The sequence below is a fragment of the Mauremys reevesii genome, linkage group 2 (genome assembly GCF_016161935.1).
Source record: "Mauremys reevesii isolate NIE-2019 linkage group 2, ASM1616193v1, whole genome shotgun sequence".
Taxonomy (NCBI): domain Eukaryota; kingdom Metazoa; phylum Chordata; order Testudines; family Geoemydidae; genus Mauremys; species Mauremys reevesii.
In genome coordinates, this window is record NC_052624.1 from 173,584,445 (window position 1) to 173,605,838 (window position 21,394).

General features: G+C 40.1%; 1 protein-coding gene across 1 annotated transcript in view; it reads right to left on the reverse strand.

Annotated features, from left to right (window-relative positions):
- Nucleotides 1-205: 205 nt before the first annotated feature.
- Nucleotides 206-21,394, reverse strand: part of BLOC1S5 (biogenesis of lysosomal organelles complex 1 subunit 5) — a 33,060-nt gene continuing 11,871 nt past the window's right edge. The window contains exons 4-5 of the mRNA XM_039526368.1: nt 20,859-20,917; nt 206-1,718 (exon numbers count right to left, since the gene is read on the reverse strand). Of these exons, the coding sequence (XP_039382302.1) occupies nt 1,539-1,718; nt 20,859-20,917 (239 nt within the window). The 3' untranslated portion in view covers nt 206-1,538. The remainder of the gene's footprint in view (nt 1,719-20,858; nt 20,918-21,394) is intronic.

Below are 21,394 nucleotides of genomic sequence, written 5' to 3' on the forward strand. Positions count from 1 at the left end.
TATATGTGGAATACTTTGGAGCCATCTATTTTTTTTCCATCCACAACAGAATTAACAACATTCCACCATGCTCCAGTGTCAGCAAGTGCTCTTTTCAGTCCAGGTACCTGATGATGATTGATGAAGCTGTCAGGCCTACAGTAGCGGATAGAGCAGTTTGGCAGGAATTCAGTGTTATTGAAAGAAATCTCAAATACTTATTCCATCTCCTCTGCTAACTTTAATCACATTATCAACTTGCTGCCAGGAATGGAGCCTTGACACCAAGCCATAAATTTACACAGGCACCATTGTCTGCATAGTGCAATTCCAACACAGATAATGAGCAAGTTCTGTTTATTTTTACCTGTTTTTATTTTATATTGCATAGTACTTAAAATAATACTTGAAAGATCTTCCAATCTCTCAGGTTAGCTTGCATCAAGTTTCATTCTGTTATTGCATTTAATTTCACTTGGTTTACAAAAGGATAATTAAGCTAGTCATTCAGTTATATTGCTATTACATGAAGATTTTAAATAAAAAGAAAAGACCACAGTGATCACAGGAGCTCGCAAATACTCCTGTTAATCAGAACACAAATTAATACTGCAGATGCTTCACTTTTAATGCCACTTACTTGACTGCCATGCTGACAAAAACAAAGATCTTTCCTCAACTGTATTAAGGTTATCACAACAGATTTTAGGTAATAAGTCCGAATAAGGTGGGCACTGCTCATCCTACTGAGTGCACCAATGGCAGGACAAATACTTAAGGTAAATACCATACCTGATAAAAGGCTAATGGAAGGACTGATATACTTTTAAAAGTTACTTTTAGGTGGTTTGGGTGGGGGGAGGTATTCTTAGGAGTGTAAAGCTACAAGAATGCTATGAGCCAGTTACACAGAGAAAAATCATGGTTTCCTGTGACCTCACAGCCACTCCTGTGGTGCCTATTTTAGAGAGCAATTAATATCTCAACTCGACTTCATAACAGTGCAGCTGTAACTGTACCTGAGTAACGCATTCTAGCCTTTCAGAATCCACTGATTTGCAAGACATGCTGGTTTTCCCAAAATAACTGTTAACTAGTGTGTACATCCTAATTTCAGCCAAGCATGGCTTGCATTTATAATACCTGCTCTCTATGGCAGGGCTGTGGCCTTATACAGAGAGATAATTTAGTTTTTGTTTTCTTTCCCGCAGACTTCCTCCTGTCTTCACAAGCCAAGGAATTCTAGTTTGCAACTCCCGAAATTGATGTAGCCATGGTATAAAGGCATTACTCCATTTCTAGACCTGCCTGTCCTATAAACTAAGATAATGATAACACTAATCACCTTGAACAAAACAAGCTTGTAGAGGCACTTAAAGTTGGAGGTATGCAAAACTCTTCTTGCTAAATCAAACTTTTGTTATAGTTACAGCAGGATGTGGGGGTTTTTTTTAACCTCTATTTTGATTAGGCTTTCTGAAAGAACCTCAGTGTTGTTCTGATAAGTCTGAAGCAAGAGAGTACTGGCACACAAAACAACAACAACAATGAAAAAGGTCTTAAAAAGAAGAATATTTAGCCAGGTCCTTCTCCATCTCAGCATATTGTTCTTTAAGGCGCTCCATAGCTTTTCTGTGCTCTTCATCCACTTCTGCTCGTTTGTTGTGTTGGTCTTTCATGAACACTTCCCAATGGGCTAGACGCTGCTTTTCACCAGCCATTAGCGTGTCAGTCTGAAGCTGAGAGGAGAAAGGGAAGTTATAGAAACCGTTTCTAGATGAAGACAGTGGGTTAATGCAGATTTGATGACCTTACAAAAGCAAGCATATTAAAGAGTCCAACTTTCATTCCAGCATCAGAAAGTAAAAGTTATATTCATCTAGTCACACTGCACAAATCAAAAGAAAAGTGATAACCATGCAGCCTCACCACAGAACTAATGGCAACTTGCCTCCTTTCTAGACTAGTCACCAAAAAAAGAAAAAAAATAATAATCAAACTCTAAAGCTAACACTTCCATTCAGCTACAATCCAAGTAATTTCTGTTATCTGATGTTGGAAAAACTATTCTTAACACTACTCCTGATCTTAGTATGGCCTACTCCACTTGCCCACATTTTGTTTTAAAAAAGCACTTTTGATCACAGGAATATGCTATTCATTGTAATCTCCATCTTGGTTACGTACACTGCAGATATGTAGAGTGGAAATGGACACAGCATTATCTTGTTCATGTTGAAAGAAACTGGCCAGACCCTCAGACAGAGAAATTAATCATTTAAGCAAGATTTTTTTTGGCTATTTCAGCATGGCTTAGAGTTTGGAAGGGGAATTGTTTAAGTAAACTCCAGCTCATTTTAAAAAAAAAAAGTCTTAGCCCAGTTCTTTCTGACCAGCCACGGAGCTATGCCTGGCACAGCAAAGTCAAAGATAGAATCACCTATGGCTTAACAATGCTTTCAAAATACATCTACTTTGTGTTACAAAAGGCTGATATTGGAAAATATTGTGCCCACTATATTTCCCATCTGAGAGAGAGAGAAATAAAGTAGAATTTTAGGGCATCAAATGTGTTCATTTACTGTGTGCATTTGCACTGAGGATTCCTGACTTCCAGCACTGGAAGCTAAAAACAGAGGTGGTTCTTCAAACATCACAAGGACAAGTGCAAAATCATTGCCTCTTACAACGGCTGAAATCCCATCACAACTATAAATATAGAGTGCCTCAAAATGTAGTACAACAGACCAAGATGGGTAACAAAATAGTGTGTACTATACACCTCTACCCCAATATAACGCTGTCCTCAGGAGCCAAAAATCTTACCATGTTATAGGTGAAACCGCGTTATATCAAACTTGCATTGATCTGCCGGAGTGCACAGCCCCGCCCCTCCAGAGCACTGCTTTTCCGCGTTACATCCGAATTCGTGTTATATTGGGGTAGAGGTGTACATTAGTATACTTCAGTCCATCCTTCATTGTGTTAGTTCTATTTTTCTGTTGGTCATTACCTTACACACCAAGCTCTGTATAAAAATTAGTGTTTTGGTAATTGAAACAAGAACATGTTTACATATCTCAATGGACATTTTAAAACTAGTAACAAAAAAAATTTCTAAAACACTATAATGGTAAGGTTCTATATTACCACCAGAAACAAATCTTGAAGGAACCTCTAAGGTCAAAGGAAAAGACAGACCATCTTTGTAGTTCTTATTTTCATATTTTGACTTTTGGGAATTGGTAGATTGTTTCTCTCTCTTAGCCAAGAAGTTCTCACTGTGCCTAATGGTTTTTATACATATTTACTATCAGTAATTTTTCCTCAAGCTTCCACATTACTCATTGTTTTTGGTAAATGGGATTCTGTTCACCTCCTTGTCTTGAAAGGAAGACAGTTCTAAAGAAAGGTGTACAGACATTAAAAGATGAGCTTTTACCGAATATTTGTAAGCAATAGTAATAGCCTGACCTTCTAGTGTTTTATTCCAAGAACACAGAAATCACAACAACTCTGTACAGCACTTCAGTTCTGTTGATCCTCCATGGGTGAAGGTATATCAGCATTTTCTATCCATCAGCTACTATTTTCTACATAGAGTAGTTCAGCATAGGAGCAGTACAATTATGCAAACTCATATTTATCCAATATTTTAGCAAATTAAGATGGATTGACACTACATGATGTCTAGCTTGTTTTTATTTCTCCATATTATGGATTTAGCTTTTTCATGCAAAAATAAATCATGGTGTGAACATGCTAATTTTACTACATAGCACTCAAAAGTACTGTTACAGTATCACTCATTGAAAAGTTCTGCATATCTCCTATACAAAACAGAGCAGCTGTTAAAAAAATATGTACCTATAGTCCCACCAAAGAGCTGGAATTTCTACACCTTTTCAATTTTTGAAGTGTTAATGAATTGTTTATGCAGTTATTAATACTGTATCTGAATGATTATAAAGTGCCTACCTGTAAATAACCACAGTTCAGACTGGACTAGACTGCACCCCTGATGACATGAATGGTTTGCAGGGAAAACAGCAAGTATCACCATGTTCTGCAGTACCATTTCCACCCATGTATAAAGTCACTGAGCTGATAAAACCACTGGACATTTGGGGAGCCTTAGATATAATATTATATCTAAGGCTCCCCAAACGATTTAGGATATTAAAAACCACTGGTCAGAAGGCAGAAGGTTGCTTCCTTCCCCACCCTTTTTCCTTCTGCTCCAAAACAGGTCTTTCTAGTTTGTCTTGGCCTAAAAGAAAGACATTGACAAAGTGACATTAACAGCCAGGCTCTTTGGGTTCCTCAAAAATATGATCAAATAGGATTAAACAATTTAATACTGAAAAACAATTACTGTAATTTTTACCGTTTAAATAAATACAGGCAGTGTACTAATGAGAAAGTAAATATATCTTAACAGAATTGTCCTAACTTCCATAGAGTAATGATTTTATGCACAAAATAAAAATGAGTCCACAGGGTTGTAAACGGATCCACAATATAAACGGAGACTTGAAGATACGAATATGAAGATATGAATACTATACATTTTAAAAATCAGAACGCAAAGATGACATTAACACTAGCTTATGCCACAGCAAACAAGCAGGAATGATCGGGTGACAAACAGTACACAGTAGTGTGTTCATTCTCTCCAGACATATAATGCTCTGGAAATTTCAACCCAAAAAAAAGAGACTCAGTGGTTTGGGGGTATTGAGCCTTTCACTTCTAGATCACAGGTTCAAGCACTGACCTAACTCAGTAAAACCCTTAAATCAATGCTATTTGATGGCTGTTGAGTGGCCTGTATAAAATGAGTTTATGGTCTCAAGAGGACAGGTACCCATATCACAAAGAACACTGCCTTGACATACCTTTGGCAGTCTCAGCAGGTAAAAATGGAAGTCCTGGGCACGAAGAGTGAACTATCCTCTTTCCCCTCTATTTGAAGGCCCAGGCACACAAGGTGGGAATGTATGCAGAAGCTTGCATTGCTGCTTCCTGTGAATGGAGGATTTGGGTCTCCAGGGCTGTCAGTCCTGCACATTTGACACATGCTACAATTTTAAAAAGTACATAGCCCATGTTTTCTCCTACTGTTTCAGGGAGTTCCCTTCCTCCCCCCAAAATGTCTGCATTACCAAGAGGTAGCTGCATGACTCCGTCAGCCTTAAGTCTAACATTTTATTCACTGACACCCAAAACCATCTCCATCAACGCACCTACAAAATTATATTCTAATTTACCCAACTGCTAGTTCTGTCATTAATACTCTCACTTCTGGCCAGGAAATTCAATATTACTCTCAACATAAAAACATAACAGGACTATGTACATTACTAAGCCTTAACAGGAAGCTTCTTGTCTATGCAGCTGGTCTTTAAGAATGACAGCATGAGCAATAAGAAGAAGGTTCTTTGGTACTTGACTTAATTTTACTAGGTAAATCGATATTCACCTATGGTGAAAAAACCAAAGGACTGCACAACCTTAAGGTATACTATCAGTCACATACAGCAACTTGAAACTACTCTGGTTCATATATCAAGTGAAGCAGCAAAAAAAAAATATGATCATACAACAAAATGGCTTTTATCTCACAGCTTCCAAGGGTATGTCTAAACGATGAAATCAGGTCAATTTTATAGAAGTTGATTTTTTAGAAATTGATTTTATATAGTCGATTGTGTCTCCCCACTAAGAGCATTAAGTCTGTGGAATGCGTCCACAGTACCGAGGCTAGCGTCGACTTTCGGAGCGTTGCACTGTGGGTAGCTATCCCGCAGTTCCCGCTGCCCATTGGAATTCTGGGTTGAGCTCCCAATGCCTGATGGGGCAATAACATTGTCACAGGTGGTTCTGGGTACATGTCATCAGGCCCCCCTCCCTCCGTGAAAGCAACAGCAAAAAATAGTTTCTTGCCTTTTCTCCTGGGTTACTCGTGCAGATGACATACCATGGCAAGCATGGAGCCTGCTCAGCTCACTGTCACCGTATGTCTCCTGGGTGCTGCTGGCAGATGCAGTACTGCAGTGCTACACAGCAGCATCCCCTTGCCTTGCCTTGCCTTGCGGACGGCAGACTGCAATACGACTGCTAACCGTCGTCGTTGTCCTGTGAGTGCTCCTGGCCAACCTTGGTTAGGTTGGTCGGGATCCCTGGGCAGACATGGGTGTTTCTGGCCGACCTCAGGGAGGTCAGTAGGGGGCGCCTAGACAAAAACGGGAATGACTCCAGGTCATTCTCTTCTTTAAGTTTCATCTAATGGAGATTCAATCCTTCCTGGTATATCATGCCAGCTGGAGGCTTCTGCCTCAGGCTGCTCTCCCAGTCAGCAGCACCGTGTGGTTGCACCTACCCCAACCTACCCCTGGCTCCCATGGCTCATGAAGCCTGGACAGTAGTAAGGAGCAGTTCAACTATAGGCTGAGCAAGTGCAGAATGGTGATAGAATGTGCCTTTGGATGTTTAAAAGCGCGCTGGCACAGTTTACTGACTTTGTTAAACCTCAGTGAAAGCAATATTCCCATCATTATTACTGCTTGCTGTGTGCTCCACAATATCTGTGAGAGTAAGGGGGAGATGTTTATGGCGGGGTGGGAGGTTGAGGCAAATTGCCTGGCTGCTGATTACGTGCAGCCAGACACCAGGGTGGTTAGAAGAGAACAGTAGGGCGCGCTGCGCATCAGAGAAGCTTTGAAAACCAGTTTCACCACTGGCCAAGCTATGGTGTGAAAGTTTGGTTTGTTTCTCCTTGATGAAAACCCACCCCCTTGGTTCACTCTACTTCCCTGTAAGCCAACTGCCCTCCCCTCCCCACTTTGATCTCTGCTCGCAGAGGCAATAAAGTCATTGTTGTTTCAAATTCATGGATTCTTTATTAATTCGTCACACAAATGGGGGGATAATTGCCAAGATAGCCTGGGAGGGGTGGCAGAGGAGGGAAGCACCGGGGGGGGGGGGGGGGGTGGCAGAGGAGGGAAGGACAAGGCCACACTGCACTTCAAAACTTACTGAATGCCAGCTTTCTGTTGCTTGGGAATTCCTCTGGGGTGGAGTGGTTGGGTGGCTGGAGGCCCCCCGCACCGCGTTCTTTGGCGTCTGGGTGAGGAGACTATGGAACTTGAGGAGGAGGGTAGTTGGTTACACAGGCGCTACAGCGGTGGTCTGTGCTCCTGATGACTTTCCTGCACCTCAACAATACGCCGGAGAATATCAGTTTGATCCTCCAGTAGCCTAAGCATTGCTTCCTGCCGCCTCTCATCACCCTGACACCACCGATCATCTTGATCTCACCATCTCTCCTCTTGCTTCTGCCACCTGTCTTCATGTTCATTTTGTGCTTTCCTGCACTCTGACAGTGTCTGCCTCCAGGCATTCTGCTGGGCTCTTTCAGTGTGGGAGGACTTCATGAGCTCAGAGAACATTTTGTTGTGAGTGTTTTTTTCGCCTTCTAATCTTCGCTAGCCTCTGGGATGGAGATGATACGGGGAGCACTGAAACATTTGCAGCTGCGGGAGGAAAAAAAGGGAGTAGTATTTGAAGAGACACATTTTAGGGAACAATGGGTAGACTCTTTCACAGTGAACCAAGCTGTTAACATTACATAGAACGTATGCTTTCTTTAAAAGGTCACATTTTGCCTCTTATATTGAGGGCCTGCCAGTTTGGTGTGAGAGATCACACACGCAGGGCCAGTGGGCAACAGAATTTGGCTGTTGGGTTGGCCATTTAAAAGGAGGGGCTGCGGTTTTCAGGTTAATGTGCAGCACAAACCCAACTAACCCCCCCGCACTCCCAATTCTCTGGGATGATCGCTTCACCCCTCCCCGCACCGTATGGCTAACAGCGGGGATGATTTCTGTTCAGCCACAGGCAAACAGCCCAGCAGGAACAGCCACCTCTGAATGCCCCCTTAATAAAATTCCCCTATTTCAACCAGATGACCCTGGGAGTACATCCAGGAGAGCTTTATTGAGATGTCCCTGGAGGATTTCCGCTCCATCCCCATACACGTTAACAGACTTTTCCAGTAGCTGTACTGGCCACCAATTCATCCCAAGTTTTCAGGGCAAATCAATCATTAAACAGGCTTGCTTTTAAACCATGTATTATATTTACAAAAAGGTACACTTACCAGAGGTCCCTTCTCTGCCTTCAAGGTCCGGAAGCCCACCTTGGATGGACTGAGAGGGTACTAGATCCAGGGTGAAAAACAGTTGCTGGCTGTCGGGGAAAACGGCTTCTCCGCTTGCTTGCTGTGCACTATCTTCCTTGTTCCCAAAATCCACATCCCTGTTGTGTGAAAATCCATTGACGGAGTCCATACACAGGAGTGGGGTAGTTGTAGGGGCACCCCCTAGAATGGCATGCAGCTCATTATAGAAGCGGCATGTCTGCGACTCTGACCCAGAGTGGCCATTTGCCTCTCTGGTTCTTTGGTAGGCTTGCCTGTTCCTTAAGTTTCACGCGGCAGTGCTGCGGGTCCCTGTTATAGCCTCTGTCCTTCATGGCCTTGGAGATTTTTTCAAATATTCCAGCATTTCGTCTTTTGAAACGGAGTTCTGATAGCACAGATTCGCCTGCCCATACAGCCATCAGATCCAGTACCTCCTGTTTGGTCCATGCTGGAGCTCTTTTGTGATTCTGGGACTCCATGGTCACATGTGCTGATGAGCTCTGCATAGTCATCTATGCTGATGAGTTCACCACGCTGGCCAAGCAGGAAATGAAATTCAAAAGTTCACGGGGCTTTTCTGGTCTACCTGGCCAGTGCATCTGAGTTGAGTGCTGTCCAGAGCAGTCACCATGGAGCACTCTGGGATAGCTCCCGGAGGCCAATACCGTCGAATTGCATCCACACTACCGCAAATTTGATCCAGCAGGGTCAATTTCAATGCTAATCCCCTTGTCAAGGAGGAGAATTTTAAGAGCCCTTTAAGTCAACAAAAATGGCTTCGTCGTGTGGACGGGTGCAGGGTTAAAATCGATCTAACACCGCTAAATTCGACCTAAACTCGTAGTGTAGACCCGGGCCAAGAGAGAAAGGAGAAATGTTTGGAGTTTATTCTCGCCTTAATTGTTTTATGGAAATTTTCCAGCCTTGTTAACTAACACTATGTTCCAAAAGAACCAGAAGGGAGGAAGAATCTTTCACCAAACACAGTTTAGTCACTGCATAGATAAAAACTAGGAGGATCTCTCCGTAGAATTCAGAAATAACATTGATACATTCTATACTAACAAACTAGAGGGATTAGTACACTAGCTCCCTTTAGTACTGTACTACATGCAAAAAATATTAGCTTGCAGATAAGGGTTATATTATTCCCTATATCATCCTTAAACAAAATACTTAAGTACATTAACATTAAAAACACCTAATCCCTAAAGGAGGGAAACAGCAAGTAAAAGTAGAAGCAGCAAAGAATCCTGTGGCACCTTATAGACTAACAGACGTTTTGCAGCATGAGCTTTCGTGGGTGAATACCCACTTCTTATTCACCCACGAAAGCTCATGCTGCAAAACGTCTGTTAGTCTATAAGGTGCCACAGGATTCTTTGCTGCTTCTACAGAACCAGACTAACACGGCTACCCCTCTGATACAAGTAAAAGTAGTTTATTAAAATGTGAAAATCCATTTCACACTTTCCAACAACATCCTTAAGTAACCAGAGAGATTTAAAAGCTTTTCAAAATAGACATGATCAATCATATAACATACTAGAGATATATACAAGAATTTTCTTCAAAAATACACTGCCCCACACCCACACCAACTCCAGTTATCTGATCTATAAGGCACACTTGAGTGACTCTTAGTATAAACAGGTGAATTTTCACAAGTCAATGTTATTAGGTGATACTATGAATTCTAGGTACAACAAAACATTATACAAATTCATCAATACCATATTTTAAGATTTAAGGCAAGTTAATTTTTGATGGCCACAAAAATAAAATGTGTGTGTTAACAGCCTAGGTACAAGTCCATTTTGTGCATGTCCTGGTAAATTTTCATGACAATTTGCAAGATTGTGGAAAAGTACTAAGTTGTTTTCATCTTAAAGGAATGTTATTTCAGATTATTTCCAATTGAGATATTCTCTTCCTTGGGAACCCTTCCATACCCCATACCCTCACTTCATATTTCTCACACCTCAAAGTCAAACCACTTGCAAGCCTAGGGCATAAACGTAACCATATGTATTAATGTATAAGATAGACAAAGCACTAACCTCTTAGTGCTGACAATTAAGACTCCCTGTTTTGAAGCACTAGTTGATTTTCACATCATGCTGAGTAAAAGCTACACAGCACAAGGATTTTACAGTGCATATCATTAAAAGGTGACTGATTACTCAAGATATGCAATAATCTCCCAGACAAATATAGCCTCTCCTATTGCTAATGTAAGCTACAAATTTAAAAAAAGAGTGTTTAGTATACTAGAGTTTATTGATACAGGTATGACATCAGGCAGCCAAACTTTATGTCCAGACATTTAAATCTCAATTTGTTTATATGAGCACTTACTTGAGTTCTCTTATGAGTTAAAACAAACTGTGATGAATAAAAATGTCAGAAGTTTTAATGTTTCATTCTGCAATTGCTATAGGTTCTCAGAAATACTAGGAAGTCTGGCATTCAGGAAACGTTTACTAGCTCACTGTGGAACCTGAATACATCACCACTTCCCCGTGCTTCGGTCATGTCAGCTGGAAAACTAGTTAAGAAAAGATGTCACTGTAGAAAGGATAAAGACAGCTCAAACAAACTATCCTTTGTCAATGAATATTGATACTTGTACGTAGATCCATGTGTTGAAGAAATACCTTACTGTTTGTTACCAGAAATAAATGGCCAACAAAGGAAAACTAGTCTAGTTTGTTTAAAATAAAGAAAATTTCAATTAAAACAAGAATATACTATAGTGTACGGGGAGACTTTGGCAAACCAGTAAAGTTCCTAAAACCACTATGGCTTATTGTTAAAGGCGGCCTAGTCAGCAAGCTGTAAATTGGCCATTCAGCAATCTCAGCTTGACCAAGGCAGGAAGAGAGGGCATTCTGGGTGCCACAGAAAGGGCAGCTTGACCCCGCGTCCTTCCTGATAAGAACTGTGTTGAAGTTGCTGATACATGCATTTTAAAAGAGCAGGATGTACCCTCAGGAATGACTGTTGGGGTCTCAAGGCTGCAAACTCTGGAAAGACCCACACCTGGTTAATCAATAATCAGAGGAGCCTCTTGCTTGATCATTGAAACTGCTTACTTAACAAGGTGTCTTTAAGGGACACGTCATTCTATTACTAATGTATAAATAAGGCGAAAAAGCTTGAGACAGTTGGACTCATTCAGAGACTCTTTTTGGACTCTTCCTCTGGATACACCTTCCGTCTGCCGGTGGGGACCGCAAGATTTGGCCACCGGAAGCCTGCCGCTGTGTCACTCGAAAGCCACACTCAGCTTTGGTAATTATCAAGGGCTGGGGGTGTTTTACTAATCTTGTTGAGGACGTGTGCAAGTGCTTAAGACTACGTAAAGTGTAGTTTTAAGTGAAAGCACTCGTGTGTTGTCCTGTTTGTGCCAGCCATCTATCGGTCGGACGGCCATGTCTCCCCTGATTTATTTCCTGACACCTCCTCGCACAGAGTAAAAGTTACCAAGAGCTTTGGGTTGAAAGAACCGTGGGTAACAACAGAGGATACAAGATGGTTACTTACCAACATGACTGTAGTTCCTACCTGCACAGTTTCATGGTGTAGGAATATGTACACCCATACATGCAATTTCAAAACTTTCCAATAGCAGTGTCCATTAGAGCTGGGTATCCATATGTTTATGTCTTTATGTTTCCCCATTTGAGAATATACCAGCATAGCACCAAATGCCACTCAGTTTCTTCCATTCACTAAAGAACCTATTGTAAAACTCTGAAATAGTGGGGGAGGAGGATGGGAATTGTGGACCCAGGCAGTCAATTTTCTCAAAGACCCAATTAGTATAGTAAGTATCTACTTTGTCCTTCTTTGAAAATGCATGCAAGTAGGTGAGTGACTAGCAGCTCCGTAGACCACAATGAGGAGGGTCTGAGGACTGCTTGAAAGAGATTATAGGTCTAACTCTCCCAAGTTGAGTACACAAATCGAAATGCTAACTCCAGGGAGTAATGCTGTAAAATATGGATAGAATTCCAGGCAGCAGCTTTGCATATACCCTGCATGTTGGAAGACATTTGAGACATGCAATACAGATCACCTTAGACAAGGAGGAATGCATCCTCGGGCCAGTTGGCATTAGCATCCCTGCTTACTCAAGTGTGGATGCAGAGTCTGATCCAATTTGACAGTCTTGGAGTGGAAGTTCACTGGCCCCTGGCATAATCTCCATGTGCTATACATACTCTGGGTGATTTACAGAACAGGTTAATCTTACTCAGATAAGAATTCAGAGTCTTCTTGACATTTAGACAATGCAACCTACTGTTCCCACATGTAGCTGAGAAACAGGTGGAAGCAGAGGTTCACCACAAGCATGTTAGACTGATTTAAGTGGAAATCAGAAGTCACGTAAAAAAGGGAACTTCGGGTGAGAAAGAACATGGTATACGGTAGGTCAGGGGTAGGCAACCTATGGCACGTGTGCCGAAGGCGGCACATGAGCTGATTTTCAGTGGCCCTCACACTGCCTGGGTCCTGGCCCGGGTCCGGGGGGCTCTGCATTTTAATTTAAATTTTAAATGAAGCTTCTTAAACATTTTAAAAACCTTATTTACTTTACATACAACAGTAGTTTAGTTATATATTATAGACTTATAGAAACAGACCTTCTAAAAAGGTTAAAATGTACCGGTATTACCAGCAGGCGAAGCCTTAAATTAGAGAGTGAATAAATGAACACTCGGCACACCACTTCTGAAAGGTTGCCGACCCCTGCGGTAGGTCAACCATTAGTGTCTACATCTCATAAGCTCTTTGGGCCAATGTGATTATCATTAAGAACAGTCTTTGGTAGGATATGGTACAGAGAGCAATCAAACCACATGTCAAGTGGTGGTTCCATTAGTTTGGCAAACCCATTTAAGTCCCAAGACAGCATTAGCTCCCAGATGGAAGACAACACATGAAGCAGGCATTTTAGGAATCCTGGCACTGTAGCATGTGAGAAAACACATTAAATCCTGAATTGAAGGATAAAAGGCTGAGACTGCAGCCAGGAAAACTCTTTACAGAGCTGAGGGAGAAAAAGGATTGTCTGAGATGAAGGCAGTATAGAATAAAGAGCATGAAAGACTGGTAAGGACCAGAACCTTTATCTTGCCCAGATGCAGAAATACTTCATAGAGTAGAAATATCTTGTGGAAGATTTTTTGATGTCCAGCAGCTGACCAATACATCCAAATTAGACCAAAGATTATTCAATTTACTAATTAACAAAAGATCTCTTGCTCTTTTGTAGTTGGTGCTGGATTCCACTTCCGTGCCAGTACCTACAGGAGGCAGAACAAAACTGAGGGGGGTCTTTGGAAAGCAGGGGCTAGTCCCTCATCAACTGTCCAATCAGCTTTGATTCTAACCCCCTACATCTACAGACAGGCTACACTGAGGATCTGTGGACCTAGCCCTGAAAAAGAATACAAGATGCCCACCCAGTTAAGGACACATGTATGTGCTAAGTACTCCTGCTAATCAGCCTGTACTGTGAACATGGTGGTATAAACTGGATTTTATGGAAGGAAGCTCATGTGCATCACAGTTCCAGTGGTAATGTTGACTGAAATTTTGACATCTGCATTATTTATTTATTTATTTAAAAGGCGTAACACGTTAGCCTAGCAGTCTGGTGGCCAGGCATTTCAGGTCAGCAGGAGCTAGAACCACTGTAAAAACAGCAATCTTAGATTCTTCATGTGCTTGAGCTCCTCACAGCACACTTTCAGCTAATTTGGTTTATGTCTGTGGAAATCAACTCTCTGAAGTTTGTGGATACCATAGTGAAGTGGTGCTCAGACTTTTCCAGTTGCACTCCCTCCACCCCCCACCAGTAACAGAACATGTCTGCGTCCCCCTCCATTACAGCACAGCCAAGGCTTCCTCAGCAGTGGAGCTTGGACTGAAGGTGGAGCTGGGGGTGGAACTGGGGATGGGAGCAGAGAGAGAATGAGGGCAGAGCTGGACTGGAGTCGGAGCGTTGCGCTCCCTCCCTGGCCCCTTGGGGGCTGGCCAAGGCTTGGAGGCAGAGCAGGACTGGGTTCTGAAGAGGATTGGAGGAGGAGCTGGTCTGGAAGTGTAATGCTCCCTCCCTGACGCTGATGGGGGCTGGCCCAGACACCACCATGCGTCCCCCGAATGTTCCTCTGTGCCCCCCTGGGAGGGTGCACCCCACAGTTTTGGGACCTCTGCTTTGAACAACTGGGGTACTGGAGTGGGAGCCTTACAACATTAATTTGTAATTTCAGCAATGCCCGCAAGAAATATCCTGGATTCTTCATTTCCAGAATTTTCAATTTTTATTTTTTGACTCCTCTACAAAGCTAAAGTTAAATTTAGATAGATACATTTATAATCTGTTCTAACGTGCCACAGAAGCGAAAATATTTACTATAACCCAAGCATTTGATATTTTTCTGTAGATATTTAAATTCAAGTAACAAACCAAAAGATCTTTATGGAATTCTGCACATGTGTAAATATAGACTGTCCAAATGAGAACCAATGTTTTCCAAAGCTTATTCTTCCTGTCTTAAGGGATAATAAATATTTGAAGACTGGGAGATCTGGATGGAAATTCAGCTACCTCTGGACACAGAATAATAAAACAGAGCAGGCTTAACATGTAAATACTACAACCTTTGTGGGAAGCTGCGCTTCCACTGCCTATATATTCTGAAAGGAAAGGGAAATAAATTAAAAATGAAAATCTACTAGTGTTTTAAAATGTTAATATGAACATATACCATAAAAATACTGGCTTTATATAGGCAAGGTACCTGAAGAACTTAATACACAGCGGATTGATTTACTAGGCAGTGAAGTTATTAGATTTAGTAGTTAATCACTATGCGTATTGGAGGGGAGGTGAAGTAAATGAGAAAGCAAACATATTAGTTTTTCATTATTTCCCCAGCTGAGGTGCATACTGTTACTGTGTCATGTAATTTCTGAACCATCTATATTCACCAGGTCAAGGAATTATGTGTAGCATGGAAGGTTTGTATTTTGGAAGTCACTCCCCCTTCTATAATAATGCAGGGAACTTCCACAGATAATTAGAAGTGGCACATTCCTAAGCATACAAAACTTAAGATATTGCTAACTTGAAGTTCCTTTACAATATAGGTAACTCCAGCTGTGAAGTGTCTATTACAAATAACAAAACTAAAACTAAAAATGCATCAAGCACTTTGAATAAATTCATATTCATGTACTAGGAGCTAGAAGGATTAGACTTTCTGTAATCTTCAAAAAATGTCAACACATCTAGAAAACTCCTTTTGACTTGTTAAATTCAAAGCCTTTGCTACTGCAAAGTTATAAATGACGCCTACATTTTTAAAGTGCAGTTATACTAATAAAAGCAACTATGAAAACAGCACCTTTCCCCCTCAGATTTGTTCCTTATATGTAGTCACAGTAACAACTATTTACTTTTCTATAAGCTTTTACTACTTCATATTTCTGTTAGCACTGTGGAACCAATGCAGCTACTGGAACGTGAGCTTGATTATATTCTTGCCTAGACACAACCAGCAGAATAAACTCCTCACCACCACCACCCCAGGAGAGTAGGGGTATTTTTAGAGAAAAGTTTTAAAACTTCCAATTGCAGATTCTGGATTGCAAATAAGGATGAATAAACCAGAAAGAACCAACTTGATTTTCAAATCTCACCATAAGTTTACAGGGCTGCCAGTTAGAAAAGACATTTTAACTTGAAAACTGACAATGTTTGACACTGGATAAGAAACACAAAGAATGAACTCACTTTAATGTTTTTTTACAGAGTAGTTTTTCAAAGTATAATCTAATTTTAACTCTTCACTTCTGTATTGTCATTTGTGCAACAATCCTAATTCAACAGCATGAGACTGCCTGTACAGAAATTCTTTCATTGTACTGAAAAAACTTTTAGAAAGTTCTATAATTTAAGTCCTTAGTTCCTAAAATGTATGTTAAAATAGAACGCTTACCAATTTTTTAATGCACATTCTAATGTTCCAAAAAGCAAATTAAGTCAGACCTAAGTAAATTAAAGACAGCACTACCTACTAATCACAATCCAATGATCAAAGAATTCACACACCAGAAGCCCCATGATTTTCTTTACAGATGTTATTTGGCCACAGTACAATGCATCATCATATATGTAATAAGTTGCATCCTGACCTAAATTGTTGTAGTATTGTATCCTTGTGTCTAAGATGTCAACACACATGATATGCCAATGCCTCCCTACGTGTGGAAGAACTGAAATGCAAGTTCATATATGCACACACAACTACACCTGATCAGAAAATAAGTCTTACATAATTCATAGTATTGTACTAGGATATGTAGCCAGGAATCATTAGGCAAAGTCATATTTTAACTCCTGGTTAGCTATAATTAAGGATCTATGTCTTAAGTATTAGACAAGCCAATAATTTCCTGCTGTTCAAATATGCCCACAGCATTTCATGGCAATGTGGTACTGGGCAAAAATTTAATTAAAAAAAAATTGAAAAAAAGCCATTTAAAAAGAAAATGTATTAAAAAGACACACTTTTATATAAAGTTCTGTGACATCGCTCTGCAGAAAAATTAATGACACTCATAGGAAGAATAAAATATAGATGTATTTTGTTTACCCAGAGATAGAATGAATAAGAATTTTCAAGTCCAATTTTTTTAAATAAAATAATCCTCAACTGTCTTTTAATGTCCAAAACAGTTGGATTAGCACCATTTGCAGTTTCTAAGCGACAGTGGCAGGGAAGAGATGACATTTAAAAACAGAAAGCCATGTTATGACCTTTGTTAAATTCTGAAGCTGAAGTGAATTAAGCCACACCAATGCAACTATATTGGCAAATGAAAAAGATATTCCATAAGCAAAGCTACATTAAGTGTGTGGTAAGGTTGCACTGTTAGAAACTCAGAAGTCAAGATAAATCAGAGTTAAGGTTATATATGCAACTCCACTATGGCTCCTTGTACATACACGATATTATGGGTTTCAAGATGATCAGGTACCACAGTGACAGGTATGGCATAAGAATCCAATCGGCAAAAAAAAAGGAATATATAAATCATATTCTAAAAACGTTTGCAATGAATGGGATAAGGGAGATTATATCTATATCTCTTTTCCATGTAAAACAAATACTTTAAAAACATTAAGTTTGCAAAGCCAAGCACTCAGAAGACAAGAAATTCTAGAATTAAGACTGCCTGTTCCTGATGCAGGGTTGCATAATCAATTAGGCTGTTTGTAGGACCCTTGCCACATTCTTAGTTTTATTTTATTAAAATAACTTTAAAAACCTCAGAATTTCTGTTGTGTGCAATCATAACCACCATCACATATCATTCATCATCAGGGTTCAGACAAAGGATTTCAAGACCAACAACACTGACCTCTAATCACAAAAGTTACAGTTACTAAGAGAGTAACTTCTGACAGCAGTAATAGTTTGTTATCTTCAATGTGGACCACCCATTAGAGAAGAGAGTGATACTTTAATAGATTCTAAGGCCAGAAGGGACCATCATCTAGTCTGACCTCTTGCATAATACAGGTCATAGACTTTCACCCAGGTTGAACAAGTTCTACTATGCTATAGAAATGGCAATTTCTCCTGGCTGTTCATTAATTTGGCAGAATCTGGAGTGATTTTCACAGGGATAGCAAAAGGTACCTTGCTATCCCCCTATGAAATTAAGTTTTTGCTCTACATTGCAAAAACACTTAATTATTAAAAATTCTGAACCCTTCCTGCATCAAACGTTGCTTAGTGGACAAACAAGGCTGTGCCATTTCTGTCTGTCTATCTCGACTCACTCTTTGCATGTTCGCTGTCATTCAGTCCCATAAGTTTCCCTATGAGTGGTGTTTGGAGGCATTCCTTTGGTCAACCCCTTTTGCATATTCTTCCAGCTGTCCAATAGCACACACACGACATGGTGGACTCTCTGGTTTCACTCTTAACATGTCTCAAATATATCCATCTTCTTTTCTGGGAACTTCACAGATAAAAAGGTGCTGAACTCTCTGACAAATCATGGTATTTGTTATACATTGATTCCATTTAATACCTAGTGTTTTTCTAAGGCATTTGTTTTGCATGGCATTTAGATATCTGTCTGTACCATTTGGTGGATTTCCAGTTGTCACATCTTACATTAAGATGGAACCAACATTTGAGTTAAAGATTCAGTTTGTTCTTTATGACCAAATCTTGTTTAAACTGGTGAACGCAGCCTCCACCATGCCAATTTGTGATGTTATTTCCTTGTGGGCACTGCCACTGATTTGCACTTTACTATCAAGGTATGAAAATTGACTCACTTCTTGTATTCCTTTGCCTCATAAATCAAATACTTGAGTTGGGTGTTGCTGGGTTTCTCAGATTTATTTTTCATAAGTAAGTATTAACCCTGTTTTATGCGATGCTGGACAGTCTCCCAGGTCTTTACTTGCATATTGGCTGAACTGTCATTGAAAGCTATTGTCAGCAGCAAAATCGAGATCTTCTAGAGTACTGTTGAGACATGTGATACGTGTTCTGAATGTGTTACGTTTTTGGCAATGCCAAAACCACAACCACATGAAAAAAAACATGAACCAAAAAACCCACACTTTGGCAAAGATACCCATTTTCCCCTAACCTCACTCTTTGAAACAGTTGAACTATTTTTGTTGAAACTATTAAAAAGATTCAAACTGAGGCAGAGACCAAACATGGAAAATTTCACCCAATGTTTAAAATTAAAAGCAATTGAAAATGGGGATTTATACTTGGAAATGTTAGGTAATCTGATCTACAAGCACTGCTCCACCTCATACACACACAAAAAAATTAGAAAGAAAAAAGAATTATGCAATTCACAGGCATGTTCTCAAAACTTTTTAATGGATATTTTTATGGTTTCCTACCTATCTTTGAGGATAGGGGAAAGGGAAAAAAAAGAAAAAAAACACCACACATTCCACAACCTGGAACTATATGACTAGACCACCAGTTATGGATGAGGATGAGAGCCCATACAGTGCTTCCTTGTACAATGGACACCTCTGGTGGCACACAAAAATCACTCTACACCTAAATTAATCAGATATGTATGCACAGTACCGCACTCTTTCATTTAGAAGTTTCATAATAGCAGCTAAGTGGAATTGTACAAGTGGAGAGAGTATTTTCAAACTAATACCACAAACAAGACCAGTTTTCATTGGAACACTCAAAGTGCACTTGCCTCCTCAATGAGAAGTATTTCCCCAACTACTTTCAAGTTGCTAATGCCAGCCATTTTGACATTAGCGCTATAGAAAAAGCCAAAACAGTTTGTAAAAAAACAAAAACAAAAAAAAACAACCATGCAATAAGGGAAAGCATTTTGTCCCATTCTTCTCTCTCTCTAAAGTGGCTGAATCATTTATTCAAATTAAAATAAAATAAACAAAAAGTCACCATCCCTGATAGTGACCAGACTTGGGAAGTTTCAACCCAAGAAGTTAAAGTTTTACCATACCTTAAAAGAAACATGCACACAACCTTAACTGTAGCTGTGATTAGTGCTCCAGCTATAAACTTGATACTTGACTAGGGAGATACAGTAATATGAACATTCTGAAACAGGGCAAGCCACCTTTTTCAATTTCACTTCAGAAAGAATAGCAGAACTACAAGAGGCAGTAGGTTTATCTAGTTTCCTAGCTACATTTCAGCGTTAGGTACAATGAACCTAAATGTTGGCAGGGCCCATGACATGATACTATTCACACAGTGCCAGTACTCTACTGCAGCTAGATTAGCCATCTCTGATGATCATGAAAAGCATGACATATTGCAAGGAAAAAGAAGGAAAAATCTGAACACCTGCTGTTACACATCACTGCACGTCTTAGTTCATGCGACTAGGCCAGAATGGCAGTTCTGGCATTTTCTGCATCTCTACAGAATTATAAAATACCATTTTGAAATACAATCATGAAAGGTGAAATGGGAAAATGCAGATGTACCATAGGAAACTAATTTCTTGTACAATTTTCCAAATTTGAGGTTTAGGGTAGATGTAATTCAAACAAGCAAAGTGCAGCCCATTGAGGGATTCCAATGATTCACATATTCCTATAATATGGCCTTTCATTAAATAACCAGTGCACAAGCATGAAATGCTTCCTTTTCAACAAGCAATAACATGCTCACTGTTTTCAGCTAACCAGGAAAGCTTTACATTTCCATTCTGGTAGATTCGTGAGTGTTTTTTGTTCCACAGAAAATAAGGTGGGGTTTTTTTGTTTTGTTTTTTTAATTTCTCCTGTATGTGACAAATACCACTCTGAGCAAAGAGGGGGAAAATATTGAAAAGGAAATTTTAAGACATTTCCATACATTTGGAGAGTGAGGGAGGAGCTGGTGGCTCTATCAGTCTTGTGCTCCTATAACACAGACTGCTGGCTGCTTTATTCAGCTCCTTCTTACAGCTGCAGATGTCATTCCAAAGAAAGTTGCATTTTTAGCAAATGACAGTAAAAATGTATTCCTAAATCATGTTTTACTGAAGAATTTTTAGGTAACAAGCAGATTTGCTGTGGATGAGTTTGAGAGTCTTATATTTAGGTTACACTATAAATCCACCCATCTGTCTTTACCTTTCTTTCTTCCTGCTCCCTCTGCTGGAGTGTGAGGATCCTATGGTTGGCTGCTTGCACTGAAACAAACAAATTGCAGTCTATTAATCAGCTGCCCTAGCTCAAAGAGAAGCCTGATTGAAAGAGGCTTAAAACGCATGAGGCTACTGGGACACTATCACTGTATGCAAAAAGACTGTGGGTTTTGCCCACTGGGGTCACTTACCTTTGGATTGAAAAGTTTTGCCAGTATTTGTAGGAAGCACTCTACAATGCTAACTATGTGGACACAGAGCACTAAGTTGCACCCTTGGGCTTTCCAGAAGCCAAACAGGAAAGGCAGCCAAGTCCTCCTGTGCCCATATTCCATAATATTGCTGACAAGTTACTGTGCACTACTCAGCACCGCAGAAAAGATCTAAAAGTCTTGTATACCAGTAACTAGAACCAGATGGGGTGAACACTAAGCTTTGGTTATTTCTTTGTTACTTATTATTTTTCAAATATAAATGATTTAGTAAAAAATTATACAAGGAGAACATTTTTAAATTGGAGCT